This window comes from Mytilus edulis, chromosome 7, assembly GCF_963676685.1.
Source record: "Mytilus edulis chromosome 7, xbMytEdul2.2, whole genome shotgun sequence".
In the NCBI taxonomy this organism is placed as follows: Eukaryota; Metazoa; Mollusca; class Bivalvia; order Mytilida; family Mytilidae; genus Mytilus; species Mytilus edulis.
The window spans coordinates 48083887-48105105 of NC_092350.1; the positions used below are offsets into that span (position 1 = coordinate 48083887).

At 31.8% G+C, this 21219-nt stretch overlaps 1 protein-coding gene across 8 annotated transcripts; it reads right to left on the reverse strand.

Moving 5' to 3' along the window:
• Nucleotides 1–461: 461 nt before the first annotated feature.
• LOC139481673 (DNA damage-regulated autophagy modulator protein 1-like) lies at nt 462–20882 on the reverse strand. 8 transcript variants are annotated; one of them, XM_071265131.1, is made up of 10 exons: nt 20726–20880; nt 14100–14223; nt 12487–12540; nt 11248–11315; nt 10481–10635; nt 9886–10054; nt 9065–9126; nt 8440–8613; nt 3676–3717; nt 462–1844 (listed from the first exon to the last, which is right to left on the reverse strand). In XM_071265131.1, the coding sequence occupies exons 2-9, from the start codon at nt 14189–14191 to the stop codon at nt 3682–3684; spliced, it is 810 nt and encodes a 269-aa protein (XP_071121232.1). In that variant the 5' UTR covers nt 14192–14223; nt 20726–20880; the 3' UTR covers nt 462–1844; nt 3676–3681. The 8 variants fall into 8 exon arrangements, with proteins under 8 accessions (XP_071121232.1, XP_071121233.1, XP_071121234.1 ...); XM_071265132.1 differs by lacking the exon at nt 20726–20880 and adding an exon at nt 20341–20459; XM_071265133.1 differs by lacking the exon at nt 20726–20880 and adding an exon at nt 20331–20415.
• Between the last annotated feature and the right edge of the window lie 337 nt (nt 20883–21219).

Consider the following 21219-nt stretch of genomic DNA (forward strand, 5'->3'; position numbering starts at 1 on the left):
AACAAACAAAGGTCTTTGTCCTTGTTTTTGATACATAAATAAACCCAACATAGATAACAGGATTGAGATTTTGTATCTGCGCCAGACGAGCACATAAACAACTGAAAACTTGGTGGGATATTAATATCTATAGATTTTTCTCTACATTAATAATTGGTACCTTTTTTCTATAAAAATAAGAAAAATTAACAAGGATCTTAAGATTTGAAGAAATATGCTGTGAAACTTCATGTATCAAAATTATGAAAGAGAAAGGAAGGTGAGAGCGGGCAAACGTTTTAATGGCACTAGTTGGATAAAACCATATCACTACACAGATAAAACCGCATAGCTATATGTTCATGTATAAATCCAGAGGATTCCGATTAAAAAGTAAATGTAAAAACACAAGAGCAGCGAATATTCTTAATTACAAACTTTGGTAATCAAGGATATCTATTATGACATAATAACTTAATAGCTTTATATACAATATGTTTATGAATAATTGGTTAATTGACGACAAAAAAATCGTACAAAACGTTTTGAAATAAAAATCTGAAGATTATATTTTATATGTTGTATACAATACCCGTGATAAACAGCTGTTCATATGAGATATAAAATAATATGTCCAACAAGAGATTCAAAGGTGAACTATTCAAAAAGTTATTATATCATGTTCTTTTTATAAATATAGAATGACTATTGGAATTTGAATATTTGTATCTCACTAGCACTCAAATGAGACAAGAACACAATCTGTTATTGAAGGTCTAGTAAATGCAACTATTTTGAAAATGCTGACATGGTAAGTTACTTGAATATAAAGCACATACATTCTTAAACTAAAACTATCAATATATAAAAGACCAACTACTAGTATACAGCAAAACCTGATGTTATACATTTAAAGATCAGTAGTTTGACAGTGGCAGATCTAGAAATTTTCATAAGTGGGGGTCCACTGACTGCCTAAGAGGGGGACCGCTCCAGTCGTGCTTCAGTGATTCCCTATATAAGCAACTAAATTTTTTCCGAAAAAGAGGGGACCCGGGCCCCCTGCCCTCCCCCTAAATCCGCCTTTGTTTGGTATCTCTCTATAAGGAATTTATCGAGTTGAATACTAAAAGTTCACTAAGTTTAACCATCGATGCCCCATTTCTAATGGCACCTGCTAATTTAGAGTCCCTGTATAGTAATGGAAATAATAGGTGTTACGTTGTGTGTTTTTGAACATTTGATACTGTAACATCAACTCGTATACCAAACTAACAGTATTCCTAAAATAACCCTTATAAAATATATCAAATAACATTTCTATATGGAAACACTGTTAAAATAATAATCTTACTGCAGGTAAAAGTGTAAATGCAATGTACGTTGGACCTAAGTAAAATTATCAAAAAGGTTTTGGGCAGCAAACATGTTTCTTCGAATCCATTTAAACATGTATAGTTACTAATCAATTGTTTTGCAATATAGCTTAAAATTTATAACTGGTACCATGCATACAAAGATATTAAGAAAAATACATTGTATATAGTTAACATATAAAAATATAAACACACCGCATGGTTAATTTAAATAAAAAATATAACATACAAAAATATTTCAAAGTTGGAAAAATATACACGTCATAAAAAGACTAATAACTAAAATGTTCTGTTGTAAAATAAATTAAAAAAACAATTGCATTTAAGGCTTAATATACATTGCTAGCAAACCATGTGTCAATTTCTATGTGAAACATATCAATCACTCGATCACAAAAACACTTTTGAAAATAGTCTTATAGTCTTGGTAATCATCCAAATCATACTTCTTTTGTCATGATAACTAATTGCTGAATTCAATCATACAACCTGAAAGGAAACAATATGATATCATTAATAACAAGTACATAGATTACTTTTACCATCCTGTTTGTGAAATAAAATGTTTGGGATTGAGCATTCATGTTGAAAATAAATTCAGAAAAACACCTGGAACACACTTACATGTAATTGTTAAGTTATTTTCAATTTTTAATGGAATATATGAGTCACAGATTGTCATGGTTAAAACACATCTTCTTCCATGCATTATTTATGACTTTATAATAAACATTCTACTCTGACATTGCCTACCTCCTATACATTTGGCATTTTGACAATTGAACACAAACAATTCAATTTCACAACAGTACAATAGGATATTCTTAGCAGAAAAAAAACCCAGATTATATTAATGTTTACATGAGTATGAAGCAACTTCAGATATTCAGAGGTGGTGTTCAATATACATGTACCAACATTTTAACTACAAGGGGCTTTTAAACGAGAATTTACAAAACATAAAATGGGGGAAATGGAGTTAGGTGTGTGTAAAATTTTTGTAGGAAAACCACAATATTTACAAAATAGATTTTTATCAGGGAAAGATGTCATTACATTTGTCATATGAAATTTGCGAGAAGAAAAAGTTTAATAGCTGCATGATAAGTCATGGATACATTTGTAGCAAAAGTACAGAGAACTTGAACAAACCTTACAGGACGAAAATATAAATGTATGTTTACGATTATTTGGAGAAATAAAGGGTTTGATTAGCAACTCTTATAATGTTAAGCCAAGGGAAAGTCCGAATGCTTCAAACCAATAAATTTTGAAAACGGCCATGTGCTTTAAAAATTGTCTCAATAATGATATAGGCTAAAGAGGCTTGACATTTTGATTAATTTTACATGTAAAGCATATCCAGTGTTAAACTTTGTTAAAGTCTTGTTATAAATTATGTTGATTTTCTTACTAGGTAATAGTCACTGTTTGCAATTTATTTTTTGGCAACGTTTCATGCCTCTTATGTTATGCTATTGTTTCAGAAAAAGGGAGAAGGTTTGGATCCATTAAAACGTTTAATCCCGCTGCAAATGTTTGCACCTGTCCTAAGTCAGGAATCTGATGTACAGTAGTTGTCGTTTGTTTATGTAATATATACGTGTTTCTCGTTTCTCGTTTTGTTTATATAGATTACACCGTTGGTTTTCCCGTTTGAATGGTTTTACACTAGTAATTTTGGGGCCCTTTATAGCTTGTTGTTCGGTGTGAGCCAAGGCTCCGTGTTGAAGGCCGTACTTTAACCTATAATGGTTTACTTTTTAAATTGTTATTTGTATGGAGAGTTGTCTCATTGGCACTCACACCACATCTTCCTATATCTCTTATACCTTAAGGTTATACTATTCTGGTCAATTATCAACATTCAAGGACACATAAAATCAACATATGTTGTTTATTAGTTTTCTGTTTGTTTTGCTTAATTTTAATATATCTTAATTATAAGCAACATGACAGTCATTACGATAAAAATGTACGGGCATAATATAACAATAAGGACATGAGGTCTGGTTGCAATTGATACAACTATCAACCAAAGTTCAAATCAAATAAACTGGAAGTGAACAATTAAAAGCAACGTACAGTAGTAAACTGCATAAGTTATATATTCTATATTCATGCATATATTATCACTCATGCATTATATATATTTCCATTAAAAGTCTACACAAATGGATTTACTAGTATGAGACACATTGATGATGCGTATAGTGTTTATGTTACGATCACAAAAAGTTTATTGACAATCAGAAAGTGATGCGACCAAGTAATGAAAGTAAAAGTAAGCGTACATGCAGATCTGATAAAACAGTTTTACCTCATGCTAAGCGGTCGAAGGGTCCGTTAATGCTTCTTGTAGCTGAAATTAAACGAATGATGCATCTAAACAACTGACATGCATTGTACCTTCATACAAAGTAATGTTAATTATTTAGTAGACATGGTAGAGGATGAATAAACATAAATAAACAAATGCATTTAGTAAGACGTTAGATGAAATTATCTGTAGTTAATTTACACCAGAGTATAAACATATACATTCAACGTACTATTTTGAGAAGTATTTAACTTTAACTGTTACAATACAAAACCCCGGTCTAAGTTTGATCAGCAAATGTGGCAAATGTATACAAGTTTACAAAAAAAATGCAGTTCTTATCTTAGTTTTAAATTTTTATAAGGGAAATAATGTTGTCGTGTTGCCCAAGCATGCAAAGGATTGAGGAATTTGAATATTTCAGTTAATTTTTTCGATGTCAATTTAGAATATATAAACTGATAGCAATGCGCAAAAAAAATGCAAATGAAAAATTTTGTTGCGCAAAAATGCAGAACAATCTAAAATGATAAGTAATGCAGTTCCTATAATCGTTTTGAAAAGGATTAAGGAAATTAACTTTGTTATGCAGAATTTACAACATTACTAAAACTAACCAACCATGCAACTATATTTATGATTTATATTTTCTAACCAGAGTATTACTAACTGATGTCTGTGTCATTTTGGTCTTTTGTGGATAGTTGTCTCATTGGCAATCATACCACATCTTCTTTTTTTATATTACCGGATGTATTTCATGCTTGTTAAAAGAAATTTTTGGTAAAAAAAAACAAACAATGCAGTCAAAAATGTCATACAATATATATCATGAAAAAGTACTATCTTCAGTAGGATTTCTAACAAAAGCAAAACTTGGCTGTCAATTTATTATCTTTCAGCATGAAGTGCACATGCTGTACCAATGAATTCGAACTCTAATGGAAACCAAATATTATCTTATGTACGTATATATTTGTATAACTCTGTATTTTTCGTGGGATCGTTTGAAATCACAATGAAAAATACATCAAAACATACAAACAAAGTTAACATTAATGAGAGGAAATCGAACAAATACTCCGACCGAAAATTTATTACATTTGTCAAATACTTGAACCAGAAAGTAAAGAAAACAAAAGAGACTCTCTATTTTGGTCCTTAACTATAAATTTCCATATTGATTTTCCTCGGAGTTCAGTATTTGTGTGATTTTACTTTTTTCTCTATATGTTTCTTTTAATCATAGGTTTCTGGCGTATTTTTATAGTGATAAAGATTATAACACAATGTTGACTGATGTATCTCTTTTTTTGACATTTTTACCTATCATGCTTGTTTGTTTTGTTAACACACATCGTTTTTCAGTATAATGAAGTTGCCTGGTATTGTCATATACATGTGAGAGGTTTAGCTATCTATAAAACCAGGTTTAATACAGTTAAGCTATCTATAAAACCAGGTTTAATCCAGTAATGCTATCTATAAAACCAGGTTTAACCCAACATATTCTACATATAAGTAAATGCCTATACAAAGTGAGGAATATGAAAGTTGTCATTCATTTCTTTTTATGTGTTTGAGCTTTTGATTTTGACTTTTGATTAGAGACTTTCCGTTTTGAATTTTCCTCAGAGCTCGTTTTTTTTTTTGTTATTTTACTTTTCTCTAAAATAAAATGTAATATGATTATTGTATGTTGTTCTATTCAATTTATAAACCAACAACCTAACTCAAGTTAAAATACTTGTTTACAAAATGTCCTGTACCAAGTCAGGAAAATGGCTTGTGATATTATTAGTGTTGTCAAATCGTACACTTTTGTCTAACCGGTTACTCGTATAATCGTTCGACCGACTAACCGGTAAACCGGTACTTGAAGTTAATGTTTGAAGGCCTTATCAATAGTTAGTACCCTACACATAGATATAAGACCATGTGGTATGAGTGTCAATGTGACTACATTCCATGCAAGTCATACATTTAAAGTTTGGCCTTTGGTTTTATAAGGCTTGTTTGTGAAGATTCTTGGCGGAGTTTGACTATTGATAATCAAATACACGGTTTCAACTATGGCGTTTGCACTAACTTCAAATTGAAAAATGAAAAAAAAATCTTGAGCTCGTAGAATTGAATATGTATGAAATCGATGATTCATCCATTTTGTCTTGTTGTCTCCAAAAATAATGTGAGGTGTATCAACTAAAATTGATTAATTCTGATATTCGTACGTATTAGTTATACACCGAGGGAAAGGTGTGTCTGGATAAGAAACCCCGTCGGCTGGAGGCTGGGCCGTATCCCGAGGTGTATAACTAAGTTACACTCCATTCTAAGCTCTATATTGTTAACATTGATTATTAAATAAAAAAAAAAGATTTTTTTGTATTGAAAATAGATGCTTATTTTTTTTGCGGTACATGTATTGGAATTTCCGAAAATGTTTTTTTTTTTTAAATATCTTGAAATATTTTGTAGTGAACAATATTAGTAATTTCTTATGCTCATGCTATTTAAAGAATAATCAATTTCTATTGTTATGAATAACAATGGCATTTGTTTGCGGGATGTAGAAGCAGGGGTTTCCAGAAACCCCGCTTGTTACAGACAATTGTAAAAATCCATTGTTATTCGTAACAATAGATCTATTCAATTTACACGTGTTTCAAAAATAGAAACTATGTTGTATAACAATAGAACTGGGGTGTAACATCAAGTATACATTGATTACATTCCCGTTGGTTTGCTTTTTATAGTTTTTGAGTTAGCATTTAGTTTAAAGTATGACAAACACTTGCACGACGGAAATTGCACATTCAGATGTAGGTCTACATAATATAAGATCAAAAATGAAATAATGAAGTAAATCGTAAAATTTAATCGTATTGCTGATTAAAAATTACTGTTAAAAAAATTTGAAACTAATTATGTTTCCTTAAGATCTTTCCCCGAGCTGAGAGACAAGTTCTAATCAATTTTATATTTTTGGATTAACAATAACAATCAATATACTGGACAATTGATCCGTCAAATTAATTACCCCGACGACAATTTTTAAAGAAAACACAACTATTTAATAATGTCAATACAAATTTATATCAAATCTATTAAAATTGAAAAAAAGTCCGTTTAACCGGTTAGCGTTTTTGGTATTCGGTATTCGGTCGTTCGAACGCTTAACCGGTTAACCGGTTAACCGTTGACAACACTAGATATTATAGTTAGTTGTTTCTGGGTGTGTTACATTTCAATGTTGTGTTTCTGTTGTGTCGTAATTTTCCTCTTATATTTGATGCGTTTCCCTCAGTATTAATTTATAACCCGGATTTGTTTTTTCAGTCGATTTATGAATTTCGAACAGCGGTATACTACTGTTGCCTTTACTTACAGCATCATCCCTTTGTCTCATTAATGACCATATACCACTTTTTTGTTGTTGTAATGACTTCATTCCCATATGCTATATCTTAACGATGCCTCTAATGTTAATTTCGAATTTATGGTATGCAATCAAAAACATGGTTGTATTTGCATTCAGGTTTCGCAGATCAAATTTATTTGTTCATAGTGTGTTAATTTACATTTTTTTTTTAATTTAGTTAAGCATTCCAATTGATATGTAATCGTGTGGTTTTCTATATTGTGGTGTTATACTATTGTTTCATAAAAGGAAGAAGGTTTGGTACGTACCATCAAAACGTTTAATCCCGCTGCAAATGTTTGCACCTGTCCTTAGTCAGAAATCTGATGTTCAGTAGTTGTCGTTTGTTAATGTAATTTATAAGTATTTGACCAATTTTTTGGAATTTTGGATCCTCAATGGTCTTCAACTTTGTACTTGTTTGGCTTTATAAATATTTTGATATGAGCGTCACTGATGAGTCTTATGTAGACGAAACGCGCGTCTGACGTACTAAATTATAATCCTGGTACTTTTGATAACTATTTACACCACTAGGTCGATGCCACTGCTGGTGGACGTTTCGTCCCCGAGGGTATCACCAGCCCAGTAGTCAACACTTCGGTGTTGACATGAATATCAATAATGTGATCATTTTTATAATTTTCCAGTTTATAAAACTTTGAATTGTACGAAAAACTAAGGATTTTCTAGCCCCAGGCATAGATTACCTTAGCCGTATTGGGAACAACTTTTTGGAATTTTGGATCCTCAATGCTCCTCAACTTTGTACTTGTTTGGCTTTATAAATAATTTGATATGAGCGTCACTGATGAGTCTTATGTAAACGAAACACGCGTCTGGCGTACTAAATTGTAATCCTGGTACTTTTGATAACTATTATACGTGTTTCTCGTTTCTCGTTTCTTTTATATAGATTAGACCGTTAGTTTTCCCATTTGAATGGTTTTACACTAGTAATTTTTGGGGCCCTTTATAGCTTGTTGTTCGGTGTGAGCCAAGGCTCCGCGTTAGTTAAAGGTCGTACATTGACCTATAATGGTTTACTTTTATAAATTGTTATTTGGATGGGGAGTTGTCTCATCGGCACTCATACCAAATCTTCTTATATCCGTTGTAAACATGTATCCCTATTTGATTAGGGACTTTCCTTTTTGAATTTTCTTCGGAGTTCAGTATTTTTGTGATTTTACTTGATACCAATATTAAGTACTAGTATTATGAATGAACCTGTAGTAAAAATGAATTAAATGCATTATACACGTTTTAAACATTTCTGAGACTATATGATAGATTGAATGACAATAACAAAACAATCACATAATGAATTTTGTGAGAATTACCTGTCCATTTTCCTGATCTCTGTATCTGTTATGGTCTTCTTTTAACTGGACGTCTATCGTTATTACACGTAGTTCTCTAAAACAGCTCACAAAGGTTATGACAAAGGCCATGATTGACAGGGCTAGTAGCCATTCGGTTACTGTTGATAACAAGAATACGCCTCTTAATTTGTCCTGTAAATAATTGAAAGACGTTATATCTAGAGTCTCACAAACCAAGTTTATTTGACTATTAAAGCGTATGTAGCTTAAACGCATGTTACTTCAACGCAATACTAAATATTGATTGTTGGGTATCACAATGTAACATTTGTAACCACTTACAATGTAAAATACAATAACTTGATTCAGGAACAATCCCAATGAAAGTAAACACCAACACATCAAATGCAAATCATACTTATCGATTGAAGTGGTGTTCTCTATCTTTAATTTCTCGTAACATTTGTACATTGAAATATACCCAGAGAAAAGGGAAATAATAGTCTGCCTTCAGTTTGTTAACTAACCTAAAAAATATATCTCTTCCTTTATTAGATCATTTAGAGTTTACAGAGTAAAATCTGCTTAAACATAGAAAGAACAAATTTTCAGAAATATTAGAACAATAACGTGTAATACGTACCCATTTTGTGTACTCCGGATGTGCCTTCCGCTGCATTTTATAATATGTTTTTGAAAAAGAAACTGAATTGAAAGTTAAGGTTATTATCGATTAGTGGTGAGCAGTGACAACAGCTTAATGATATAGGGATGACATATATACATGTCTGCAAGCATATAAAACAATATTTTTATATAGTATGTCTTGGTTTTCAGAATCGTGCGGTCGGACAATCATTATTTTTAAGTATTCGAAAAGGCATTGATTTTAAGTGAAACCTTTTAAGCATACATCGTGAAGGAACACATACAACATCAACACACACACACAATACATGATAAAACTATTAAATATGGAATAAGGAGAATTTACGAACCTTACGATGTATCATGTTTTTTTTATATTAACCATTTTGAAATTGTTGAGAGTAATCTAGTATTTTCTCAACAAATGTGACTTTGCGATCGTTCTGTTAACCTCTTCAAATTCCCGAGGGGAGGAGCCTCGATGGCCGAGTGGTCTAAGTAGTTACTACTGTAATCACTAGCCAGTCAAAACTGAGGTTGTGAGTTCGAACCCCGCTCGTGTGAGTGCACTGGACTCCAATATTTATTAACAAGAATGTCAGTTTTCCTATCGAAGGTCGGCGGTTTTCTCCGGGCACTCCGGCTTCCTCCACCAATAAAAACTTGCCTTCACGAGATAGCCTAAATGCAGTGCTTAAAAGTGGCGTTAAAACACCAAAAATCAAAAATCAAATCAAATATCCGGATTTCAAAAATTAAATTTGTGTTTTTAAATTAATCTAGAGTTTAATCTAGAACCATAAAAATAAAGGATACACAGCAAAAAAATAATACACGTGGCAATGGAATTAATAATTTGCCACACAAACTCCCATCTAGCTCTCTGTAGCTTAAATGTGATAGCGGTCTGCAACCAAAGGTATGCCACTGCCAGTGTAAAACAAAGGAAAGCACCTGTATAATGGGGTGGCTTCATGGTATCCACCTACAAAATAAAAAAAATACATCACCTTAAAACTTGTTTAGCAATTGCACATTTATTTAAGAATTATATTCTAAAAATTCATGTTTTTAGGGTTGCACTTTGTGAATTCAACTGTTTCTCAAGCCACTCTAAATTACTAGTTTGAGAACCTGTTACAACTGTTTTGAGGATTTGAGAAATAACATAAATTCTACAAGTTTCCACATCTTATAAAGAACAAGCAATTCAGAAAAATAACTAAATGTATTTTATATTACCTGAAAAACTTTTTCCTGATAAGTCATCTTTTTGGAATATTTCTGCATTGGCTCTAATGAAAAGGGTTATATATCAACCCATCACAGATTCCATATCACATTAGGTGTTGTTTATGTACAGTATACACTTTAGCATATATATTTAATCGAAACAGTAGTAAAAGCTTACCTGAAAGCATGCTACCAATAACAGACCTAACGATGACAATAAAGCTAGAACAAGTCCAGCAGTATTTGCTCTCTGCCAGTGTTTAGTAAAACTTGCTCGGTTTCTTGTCATTTTTTCTCTAATAAACAGGAATCTCATTTCAGCATTTGCTGCCACTGAAAATTAGAATTCGAACTGAAGATAATGTTTGTTATGCATACTGGTTCATATTAGTTATACACGTTATGTTATTATTACCAATGTTATTTCAACTTGACTGATCGGGTGGAGCTTACGTTTTAATTTGCATTAGGACAGTCTATTTGAAGATGTGTGTGATAAGGATGATTGCCATTGTTATTATTATTGTTGATTTTTAATCACCTATCAGTGTCATTGAAGGAATTTACAAAAGAATGACTGGACACTTCATTGATGAGTTTATCCTATAAACACCATCTATAGATGGACTGGTTTATCATGAGCGAACCGGTTAAACCCCGCACAGTCAAGTGAAATAAATCGAGTAATACAACGTGGTCAAAAGTAAGTTGAGTTGTATACAACACCAAATGTGTTTTCCCTGGTTGTTTAAGAATCTATGAAACGTTATAACATCGTTCGTTAAAGTTATTATGCCTCTATAAGGAATTGAAGAGTAGGTCAAGTAAACTAAAACAAATGCCGAAATTTAATATATTACTTTCAATCAAAATCATTACTACTAGTACTAGTAGTAGTTTGATTCAATTTAAAATTCCACCTCAAAATCGATTTTACAAACTTACACATAATAGCTGACACAGCAACACAGAACGTAAATATACCACTCTCTGGTTCTTCTATACCAGTATAACTAAAACACAAAACAAAAAGATTGTTTATACACATGAATTTTGAAAAGGATGAGGGCATTCATTGCATTCTTTGTAAATGATTATAAATGCCTCATATTCTGCATCATATTTATGATATGTAATTAATAATCTTCAAATTATAAGTCTGGTATATTACTCAAGAGTAATTGATTGCTTGTTTGTTGCTTTACGTCTAGTTGCAAATATTTCATGAATATTCAAGACGACAAAAAATTAACAATAAATTTAAAGATCATCATGAAATTGAGGTCGTCAGGGATAAAGGTCGGAGAAATTTTAATTATCATTGGAACATAAGGGTATATTGGATAATAACAATGACGCATTGCAACAGCCCACATACGAACCCGAAGAGTTCTAACGAGGGTTCTTAGTGTGTATTCTCTTAGAGGGCACTCTCTTTAACGAGGAAATCCATATAGGTCCAAGTAGCGGATCCCGGGGGGGGGGGGTTCCGGGGTTGGACTCCCCTTTTTTGGCCGATCAATGCATTTGAATGGGGACATATAGTTGGAACCCACCCTTTATCCTGTGTTGGGAACTCCCTTTCAAAAATGGCTGGATCCGCCCCTGGACCGTCCCCATTCTAATCGGTTGTGGCTGCGAATTTTTCCAATCTGCATACCAAGATTTTACTGCCGGTCGAAAGAAGACCAAGAGTGACAATATGTTTTTACCTCACTCACCTTTAGCGTTTTAATCTACAGGTGAAGTAAAATAACATAATATTTCGGAACAAAATTCATCCTTACCAGTGACCAATGGATAAACTCATCATAGATACCAGGCTTAAAAATTGTGTACACCAGACGAGTATGCAAAAGACTCCTTGTTGGCGCTCGAATGGAGCAAGTTAAAAGAAGTGAATGTAAACAGCATAGAGGACCCTAAATTCCAAATTGGTTTTTTTTTTCTTCAAATTAATACGAAAGTAATTGGTCACTGAACGGCCTTTAAGGTAATTACTACATTATCAGCTGAATTGGTTTGGTATACAGGGATGAAAAAATTGATTATGTGTTAGAAAATCTTTAGAATTTCGAAAATTCAAAGTTTTACAAACAGCAAATTTTCATTATGGCCATTACATGATAATTCATACCAACACAGAAGTGCTGACTACAAACTAGAGTCGTGTCTTATTCATACCTAATATATGGAAAATCTGGAAATGTGTGATTCTGTGCAACAGCTAGCCCATATCTGTGAGAAAGAAAAAATATTGACTATATATATTCAAATGGCAAATAGAAATTATTGATAAATAGAAATTTAAGTTTTTTCAATATTTTCGAAGAGCATAAGGAAATTTGAAATGATATAAAAGTTGTATGAGGAGTTTATAACCTGATAACAATAGACTCTTCTTTATCAGTAAAGACATACTTAAAATAAAACGGAAACAATAAATTGAAATTAATTACAATCACGTCTGCATTTAGTATATGTATTAGATCATAAAACTATATTCATTCGTGGATGTTCCATCATTCATATGTAAACTTGACAAAATATTTCATGGTATATATTGAAGTAATAACGATAAATACAGAAATTAAAACAAAATCAAGTATCTACTACTGCTTTATGATTAAAAAAAGACAAAAATTGAAAATAAAACTTGACAATTTTCTGCGTCATATATATTTGTTTATTCATGCGTTATAATAACATAATATATGTAATCTCATAGTTTAAAGGGGGACTTTCCGACTCTGTGTAATAAAACAACTGCACCCGTCTTCATGAAATGTTCAACACTAAAATATTTACTTATATTGTGTTTTCTTTTTGCAAATATATAGAATTATTTTTTTATTTCTTTTACTTATCTCGTTACCAACCTATCTTCATATATATAATAAAAAAATAAATTAAAAACATTTTCCACATGGTTATATCATATTTTATTATTTATAGCGGTCGTACATGTATGTATTTAAATGAGAATGAGTTCAGCTACATTGTAATACATTTTCTACCGAAAAAGGGGGTATGTCTCTCATATGAAAGTATGCGCAGACGATGTCAAAAATATCCATGGGCGAAAATTCAGAGGTACATTGTATACAGTAATGGGTCATACATTTTCAATTTCAATTATAGCATGGTGCCTCTATATACAATGCACCACTCTTTACGTACAACAGATGTTTATATTATATATGATGGTCCTTTCTTCGTCTGTTGAGAGTTCTATTGATACGACTCAAAACGACACTTTTTAATTTATTTGAAAAAAGATGTCTAAGATTTTATAACGGAAAATATTTAAATGGGTTATAATTAAGGAATTATCTCCCTCAGGCAAAGCTCTGATTGCTTGCCCGGCTTTGGCTATACTGTTTTGTCCTTTTTGGTTTATAACTCTTCATTATTTTAATACGCGTTGTATTTTGAAATATTTTGGCCTAGAACATCACTGAAATACATGTATTGGTGGACAAATCTTCGGTACTGTAAATTCAGAAATTATTGCGTGCATATTTTATTGCGATTTTGTCATTTTAAACTTAAATGCGATTTTAATTTTAACGTGTGATTTTGTGGAAAATCTTATTTAATTCATTTTAAATATTTCAAAATGAGTGTTAAAATTATTGCATTTACAACTCTTTCGCTTTTTTCGCAATAATAAAAACCTCGCCTTAATTTTTTGAATCTACATATTGAATGGGATGGTTTTTTTTTAACCAAGCTGCACCCCAGTACTCAAAATTGTATGTTATTCCCCCTCCCCTTTGTATATAGTTTACACTTACGTAGTTGCGAATGATAACCAAATCCACACATTCGTTACTATAGGTAAAATCCAGATCCATCTTCCCAAACACCAACTCGCAGCGAAAAACATATTTAGAACTAAAATTTATCGTCTTTAAAACACTGTAAAATATAAAATACTGAACCTGAATAAACTCAGAAGTAAAACTTTTATATCGTCTTGGAACACTGTAATATATAAAATACTGCAACTGAATAAACTGAAAAGTAAAACTTATCGTCTTTGGAACACTGAAATATATATAAATAAAAAATACTGCACCTGAATAAACGCAGAAGTGAAACTAATCAAAATAATGCATAAAAATTATTTTACGTAATAAATATTCTGTCTTAACGGAAATGAACTGACATGTACGTTCAATGGGTTATTAACGCAAGTGTTTTGCTTTACTTCTTTCAAGGAAATAAACAATTTGTAGGTTAAGTGGACTTTCAAATCCATAAAAGAGTGTAGTTTAGAAGTAGTGTAACTCGTTTAAATATCTGAATGTATTGTGATGGAGAAAGGTCAGGGGGAAGTGTAGGATTTAATAATGTCCCCCATGAAACAATGTCCACTGGACACATTTTCAATTTAGCAAAAAATTGTCCATAAACAATATTTACGTATGTAATGTGTCCTGGACACAATTTCCTATGAAAATATGTCCTCAGGTATGAAAAAATGTCCATGAACATGGACATTATCCACTACCATAATATTGTCCAGGGGGACATTTTTTCACAGGACATTGTGTCCGCCAGCATGGCCAGGGCATTTTTTTATATATATAATTAAATGATATCCATTGCCTTGTTATTACTGACGGCATTTTAACTTTGAATTGCGAATTTTAATTAATTGTTACATTCACAAAGAGTTGTCTCATTGGCACTCATACCATCCTTATCTTCATATTTACAAAAATGTATAATATACTCAAACTCAAATAGTAACAGATGCTGTACAGTATTATTTTCCTTGAAGGACACAATTTAATGACATTTACTACAAAAATGTGTTCTGTAGATGGACCATATTTCATAACTGTTGCTGCAAAATGCTGTCCACTTAGGAGACAATTTTCATGGCAATGGACATTATTTATCTTGAATTGCTTTCTTCTCTGACATAATAAATATAGTAAAGTCCTTCAGATTTAATTTTACACTTCCTTCTTATTGTTATTCTTTCATTGTCATTACCATTTGCTGGAAATTTCTTAGAACTTAAATTTCTCTATATTTACTTCCAGTGTAAAGCAACCAACAATCAATCAATCAATATTTACTTCCATCCTTTATTTGTTGGTTTACATAAATGTATATCAATCAATTTCGCATCAATCCTTCATATTTTAATTAAAATTCAAGTATAATAAAACTTTTTATTGACCTTAGTATTACTTCCCTTGGAGGACACAATTTAATAGCAACTGTTATGAAAATTTGTCCTGTGGGTGGACACTATTTTATATCTTTTGCAGTAAAATCTGTCCATTTGAGGGACACTATTCCATGGCAATGGACATCATTAAATACCAAAATTCTATGCAAAACTGTCCTCATGGACAATTTTTTCACAGGACACTATTATGTCTTACAAAAGTTCCATATGGCGCCTCTTGGAATAAATTGCAAGGTGTTAAAGATGTTTATTTCATACAATGAATAGATGCCAAATCGAACTCCTAACTACAACAAGTCAATTTGACAGATGATGTTATTTTGTACATTCATGAATAGCATGCTGCAATATACATGTTACATGTATATGTCAAGATTGTATACTAGATCTGTTAACATCCTCCCCAATCGTGTGACAACATAACGACAGACGTGCTCCGTCGCAACACCTAACATCATGATTTTAATCATCTTCGCTAGCCAAGGGTTACGATCCACTCCCGCTCTCTGTCAAGCTAGCGAAGATGGATTTTAATAAATATGCACAGTAATACCGCATAGAAATTAACCCTGATTCTGTGCATGTGATCTTGCAATGTTTCCACCGCCTAGCTCATACCAAGCGGCCAGCAAGGCAGTATGACTTTTTCGTTGTTTTAATTTCTTTACATTTGTCGTTTTGGGGTATTTTTACAGCTGACTATTTATGCGAAATGGGTTATGCTCATTGTTAAAAGCCGTATTGTGACCGATGATAGTTGTTATTTCTGTGTCATTTTGTCTCTTGTAGAGAATTTTATCATTAACAAACAAATGATACCACATCGTCTTATTTTCATATTATAAGTGTGATGTAACCTTGCAATTCTAAAATTTATTAAAGGGCTTTTCTCAGATCAACTTTCCCCCCGCTGCTTCCCTTTGTTCTATATATCTTGATACTTTTATTGTATAAAAATTTGAATGGACATAGGCGGATCCATTGTGGACTGCCCCCTTTTTGGTGGGAAAAATATGGTTGATCATATAAGAAATCATTGAAGCATGACCAGAGCGCCTCCCCTTTATAAAAAGTTATGGATCCCCCACTGATGAGGAATTTCTGCTAGTTTATATATTTAATGTTTTGCCCTCCTTTTTATTCCTTTTGAGTTGATGATAAAGCAGAGAAGATATCTAGGGTCAACAGATGGTCTTATACCATAGACATGCATGGAAGTGTCTATACTTTATGTCTAACGCTAAACAGTTCTGTAATGAACAGACCGATAACAAAAATAGATCTGGGGTATATGCAAATGAGTCAGCAAACTTGCAATACGACGAAAGAGAAAGTGACGACATACTTATTCATCATATGATCAAGATAAAATAAAGTCAAATAATCCACTTGTGGTTTCCGATATTAAACAACAGTTGAAAATCAGTCATTAATAGTCCGATAAGGTTTGACATTTTCCTCTGAATTTGTTTTTCTTTGTGATCGTTTATTTTGGAATTCGAAATAAAAATACGGTTTCTTATTGATTTAAAATGCTAGAAAATGCAGTATTTTGCTACAAGGCCCTAAAACCATGAAAACCATCTACGCTGAATTTTGATTTATTGTAAAAACTGTTGTCAGGTCAATAACGATGGCATAATTAAAACATACGGTTTCCTACCGATTTCATATCGGCAAATTTTAATCCACCTTGATTATATATAATATTCCAAAATGCCAGAAAATGCAGCAGTTTGCTACAAGGCTAAGCAGTAATATCCTATAACCATCTACGCTCAATTTTGACTTATTGCTAAAATCATAAGCTTAAAAAAATGTGTATTGCACATCTCGATCAATGACGAAACAGTGATTAATCATGTTAATGAGAGCATCCAGAGGGCTTGTAAATAAACAGCCGATTACTGTACTGATCATGTATAGTAGTAGATTTAGGTAAAAAGTACTGTACTAATACGTTTTCTATTATTTGTTGTTGAATTCTAATTCAAATAAAAAGAAATGGGATAGCAAAAATATGAATCAAACCATATATATTATGGAGCCTTTTGTATAAACTAGGCATAACTATGGTACTATCATCGGTGCAGGTACATCATTCGTGAATATAAATCAACATGTAGACATCTTATACATTCAGGTTTTCAAATCTAATCTTTTATGGTAATATTCTTTACAAAGCACAAACAATGTCGACATTAAATTCACCTCAAAAAGCTAACCAAACCTTTCAACAGACTTGTTCAAAAGGGATATAGTTACTATACTAGGGTCGTCAAGTTGATTACCTATTCCTATTTCTTATTCGTTACCTATTCGTTACGTATTCCTTATTCGTTACTTATTCCTCATTCTTATACCTTTGTTATAGTCTTGTATGTTTATCAATTCATTTATATGTTTTAAAGTTAAGTATGACGTGTACACATTTTTGTTAAGAGGCATGCTGAAGCCCGCCTCTGGGTGCGGGGATTTCTCGCTGTGTTGAAGACCATTGGTGGCCTTCGACCGTTTTCTGCTCTTTGGTCGGGTTGTTGTACAGTAAACCGTAAAGAGAAGGGTACTTAAACTTTGACAACATCTTTCAACACTGCTGATTTAGCCATCTTTAAACAGTTATCATAAGATCCAATTTTTAGAACTCATTAATAATACACTCCCTACAACTATACTGTCACATGCCAACTGTCATGACTGTATACATGATTCTGGGAACTTTAAGTGAATTTTGTTTTATTTATTCGACTGCGCTGCTTACTGCTTACCACTAGGGCTAAATATTACTTTAATAAATGTGATTTGCTCATTGTTGAAGGCCATACGATGACCTGTAATTGTTCACATCTTTTTCCTTTAGTCTTTATGGATAGTTTTCGCAATGACAATCATATCACATCTCCTTAATTTCATATTTAATACGAATTCAAGGACTTCTCAACATAGCAATACAATAAATGATCCTGTATTGTGTTCAAAATTCATTTAAGAGAGGCGGAAGTTACCAGAGAAACATTTAAACACATAATGCTTATATTCATGTCATACTAATTGCGGAAAATTTCTTGAAAGACACTTCATCAATGTTTTACGAGGAGAGAACTAGCTCGTATATCAATATTCCACCATATTTTCCGTAAAATGTGTATGAACACAGTTTTATCTCAAACTTTCAAAATTATTATTTGACTAGTTATATATAAAGCTACAAGACAAATACTTGTTGAGGGAGAGATACAGATAACCGTCCACTTTTACGTAACATTTTATTTGACGATATGGAAGGGGTTAATTAACGGAATAGAGAGCAATGGGCCAAGAGAAGAGAAAACGAACCTAACAAACTAAATGGTGTGCAAAAAAAAAACTATCAGAGAATAGAGGGCAAAATATTAAAGAATACAGAAATATATGACCCCATCTAGACCCTTGGTGTTTCACCCAGGGGTCACAGACCGGACTGAGATGAAACCTAGTACAATGTACTTACATGTTCACATAATTAGCTCTAATTCGGTTTTATTAAAGAATGTCACTTTGTTCATTGTTGTGTTGGGGATAATTACATAAAGTTTTCAAAAAATTGCAGTTTAGAGCTTTTTCTAAACTGCGTGTTCGCAGGAATGAAAATCGGCTTACAAACTCTGAAATTATAACCGAGAATTTTTTATGTAGTAAATTTTAGTAAAGATTAAAATATTTTTTCAGTGTGAATAAATTCAAGGGACAATCGGCATGCACCTTTTCCATATATCTTTTCTAGAGGACCGTCTAGATTGACATATCGTGTAGACACTAAGCTTTGTCTTACTGTTAAAGACAGTATTTTGACCTGTGGAAATCGATAAAAATATGTGAAATTTTTAATATCTTTTACTGAAGTGTATTTCGCTGAATAATTAAGTAATATAATGTAAAGGATTTGTGTAAAATGAATGACGTATCTTTTCAGTCAATTATTCAAGCTCTCTGGTATTTAATAAAATAGATGTCGAAAGGTGTTTGCGTCGTTCGTCTACTTTCTTGCACATTCCTTAATTCCTAAATGAAATTTATAAAGTAGGACTACTGAAATGTAAATTTGCTCTCATTTATAGAAAACTAAACCGAAAGGGAAACCACCGTGCCTTAAAAAAAATCCTCCGTGACCTACAATATCCTCTTGAATTAATTTACGTTATCTATAATAAATCATGATGTTCTGGATTAAGTTTACAGAATGAAGAATAATATCAGGGGGGGGGGGGGGGGGCGTGTCCAATAACCGAGAGCAAAAAAAAAGAAAGAAAGAAAAGTAAGAATACAGAATAATGGGGTGTTTAAATTTAAAAATAGAGAATAATGTGCGGCAAAATAAATTTAGGGTAGAGAAAAATAATATAATATATAAAAATTAAAAAGTCATGAAAGTTAAGAATTGAAGTACCCCTTCCCCTCCAGATCCTCATTCTTGGTACTTATAATTAGAGATCCCATCAAATTAGAAGGTACAACACATTTTGGCATTCAACTTGCTGCTTTACGCCTTAAATATGGGTATCGATAAGCCTTATGATTACTTCGTACTGGTTTTTAATTAAAAAAAAAAGTTCAAGAACGTAAATCATTTAACATAAATATAAATACATGTACTAGTATATAATTATCTTCATCATATATAAGTTTAGAAGTCGTATTATCAATAAACAGAAAGTAGAAATAATGATGCTAATTATATATACATTTGTGTACCAAAAATATCTTTTAAATTTACCAACATGGTTTATAGAAGTATCTACACACATATATATATGTACTTTGTGATATTTTATACATATACCAATACTTACAGATCAATAAAAAGTAAAGGACAAATGCTTCCCTCAGTCAATATTGTTTTCGATAATACTGAAACCGGAAGACAAATTAATATTTGCCATGATCCAAAGTAATTATCATAATAAATCGTGGGGCGCTAAGAGGAATATAAACAAGATAACGAAATAATTGTAAAATGCTATAATGGAACGCGTACGTAACATAGGAATGCAGTGCGTGGTCATCCATATACAAATATTACGTTAATCATTGTATACGCGTAGTTTATTTTATCGATTTGCACTTTACTCGAACAAGAGATCAGACTTAGCGAAATGGCGATCTATCGCTGTTCATCTATATTTTCTCATATATAAAAAACGTAAATAAAAATATGAAAATACTGTTATGTCTTACCTGTGTGATTTAACGCAATAACATGTGGAAATGTAACATCTATGTCAAAATTGTTGTGTATGCATTGTCCTCAGGTAAGATGACCTGATTAGTCAAGCAAGTGTGGGAAGTTTTATAAATGGATCAAAACTTCATTCATACCAAATTCGCCGATAATAGAATCATGAATCATTGTATTCTGCACAAATATTAATTTTCACTGTTATCAATGCGTGATTGTAAATTATAGACCCACCTGTAAATTTTAGGGTTTTAATGCAAGTATTCATATATCAAGATTTTTTAAATTCCTAAATATAGAAATATTAAAAAATAAGAACTGAATGTATGATATAATGAAAACATAATTTTACCTGTATCCTATGCACATGTCTTTTGGAAGTAATTGGCATATCTTTTGGGTTTTTTTTTTAACTTTTATTTTGTGAATAAAAACTGAATGTATAATGTGTTAAACTGAAAATTGCAATTTATTTAATCAACACATTAATTTT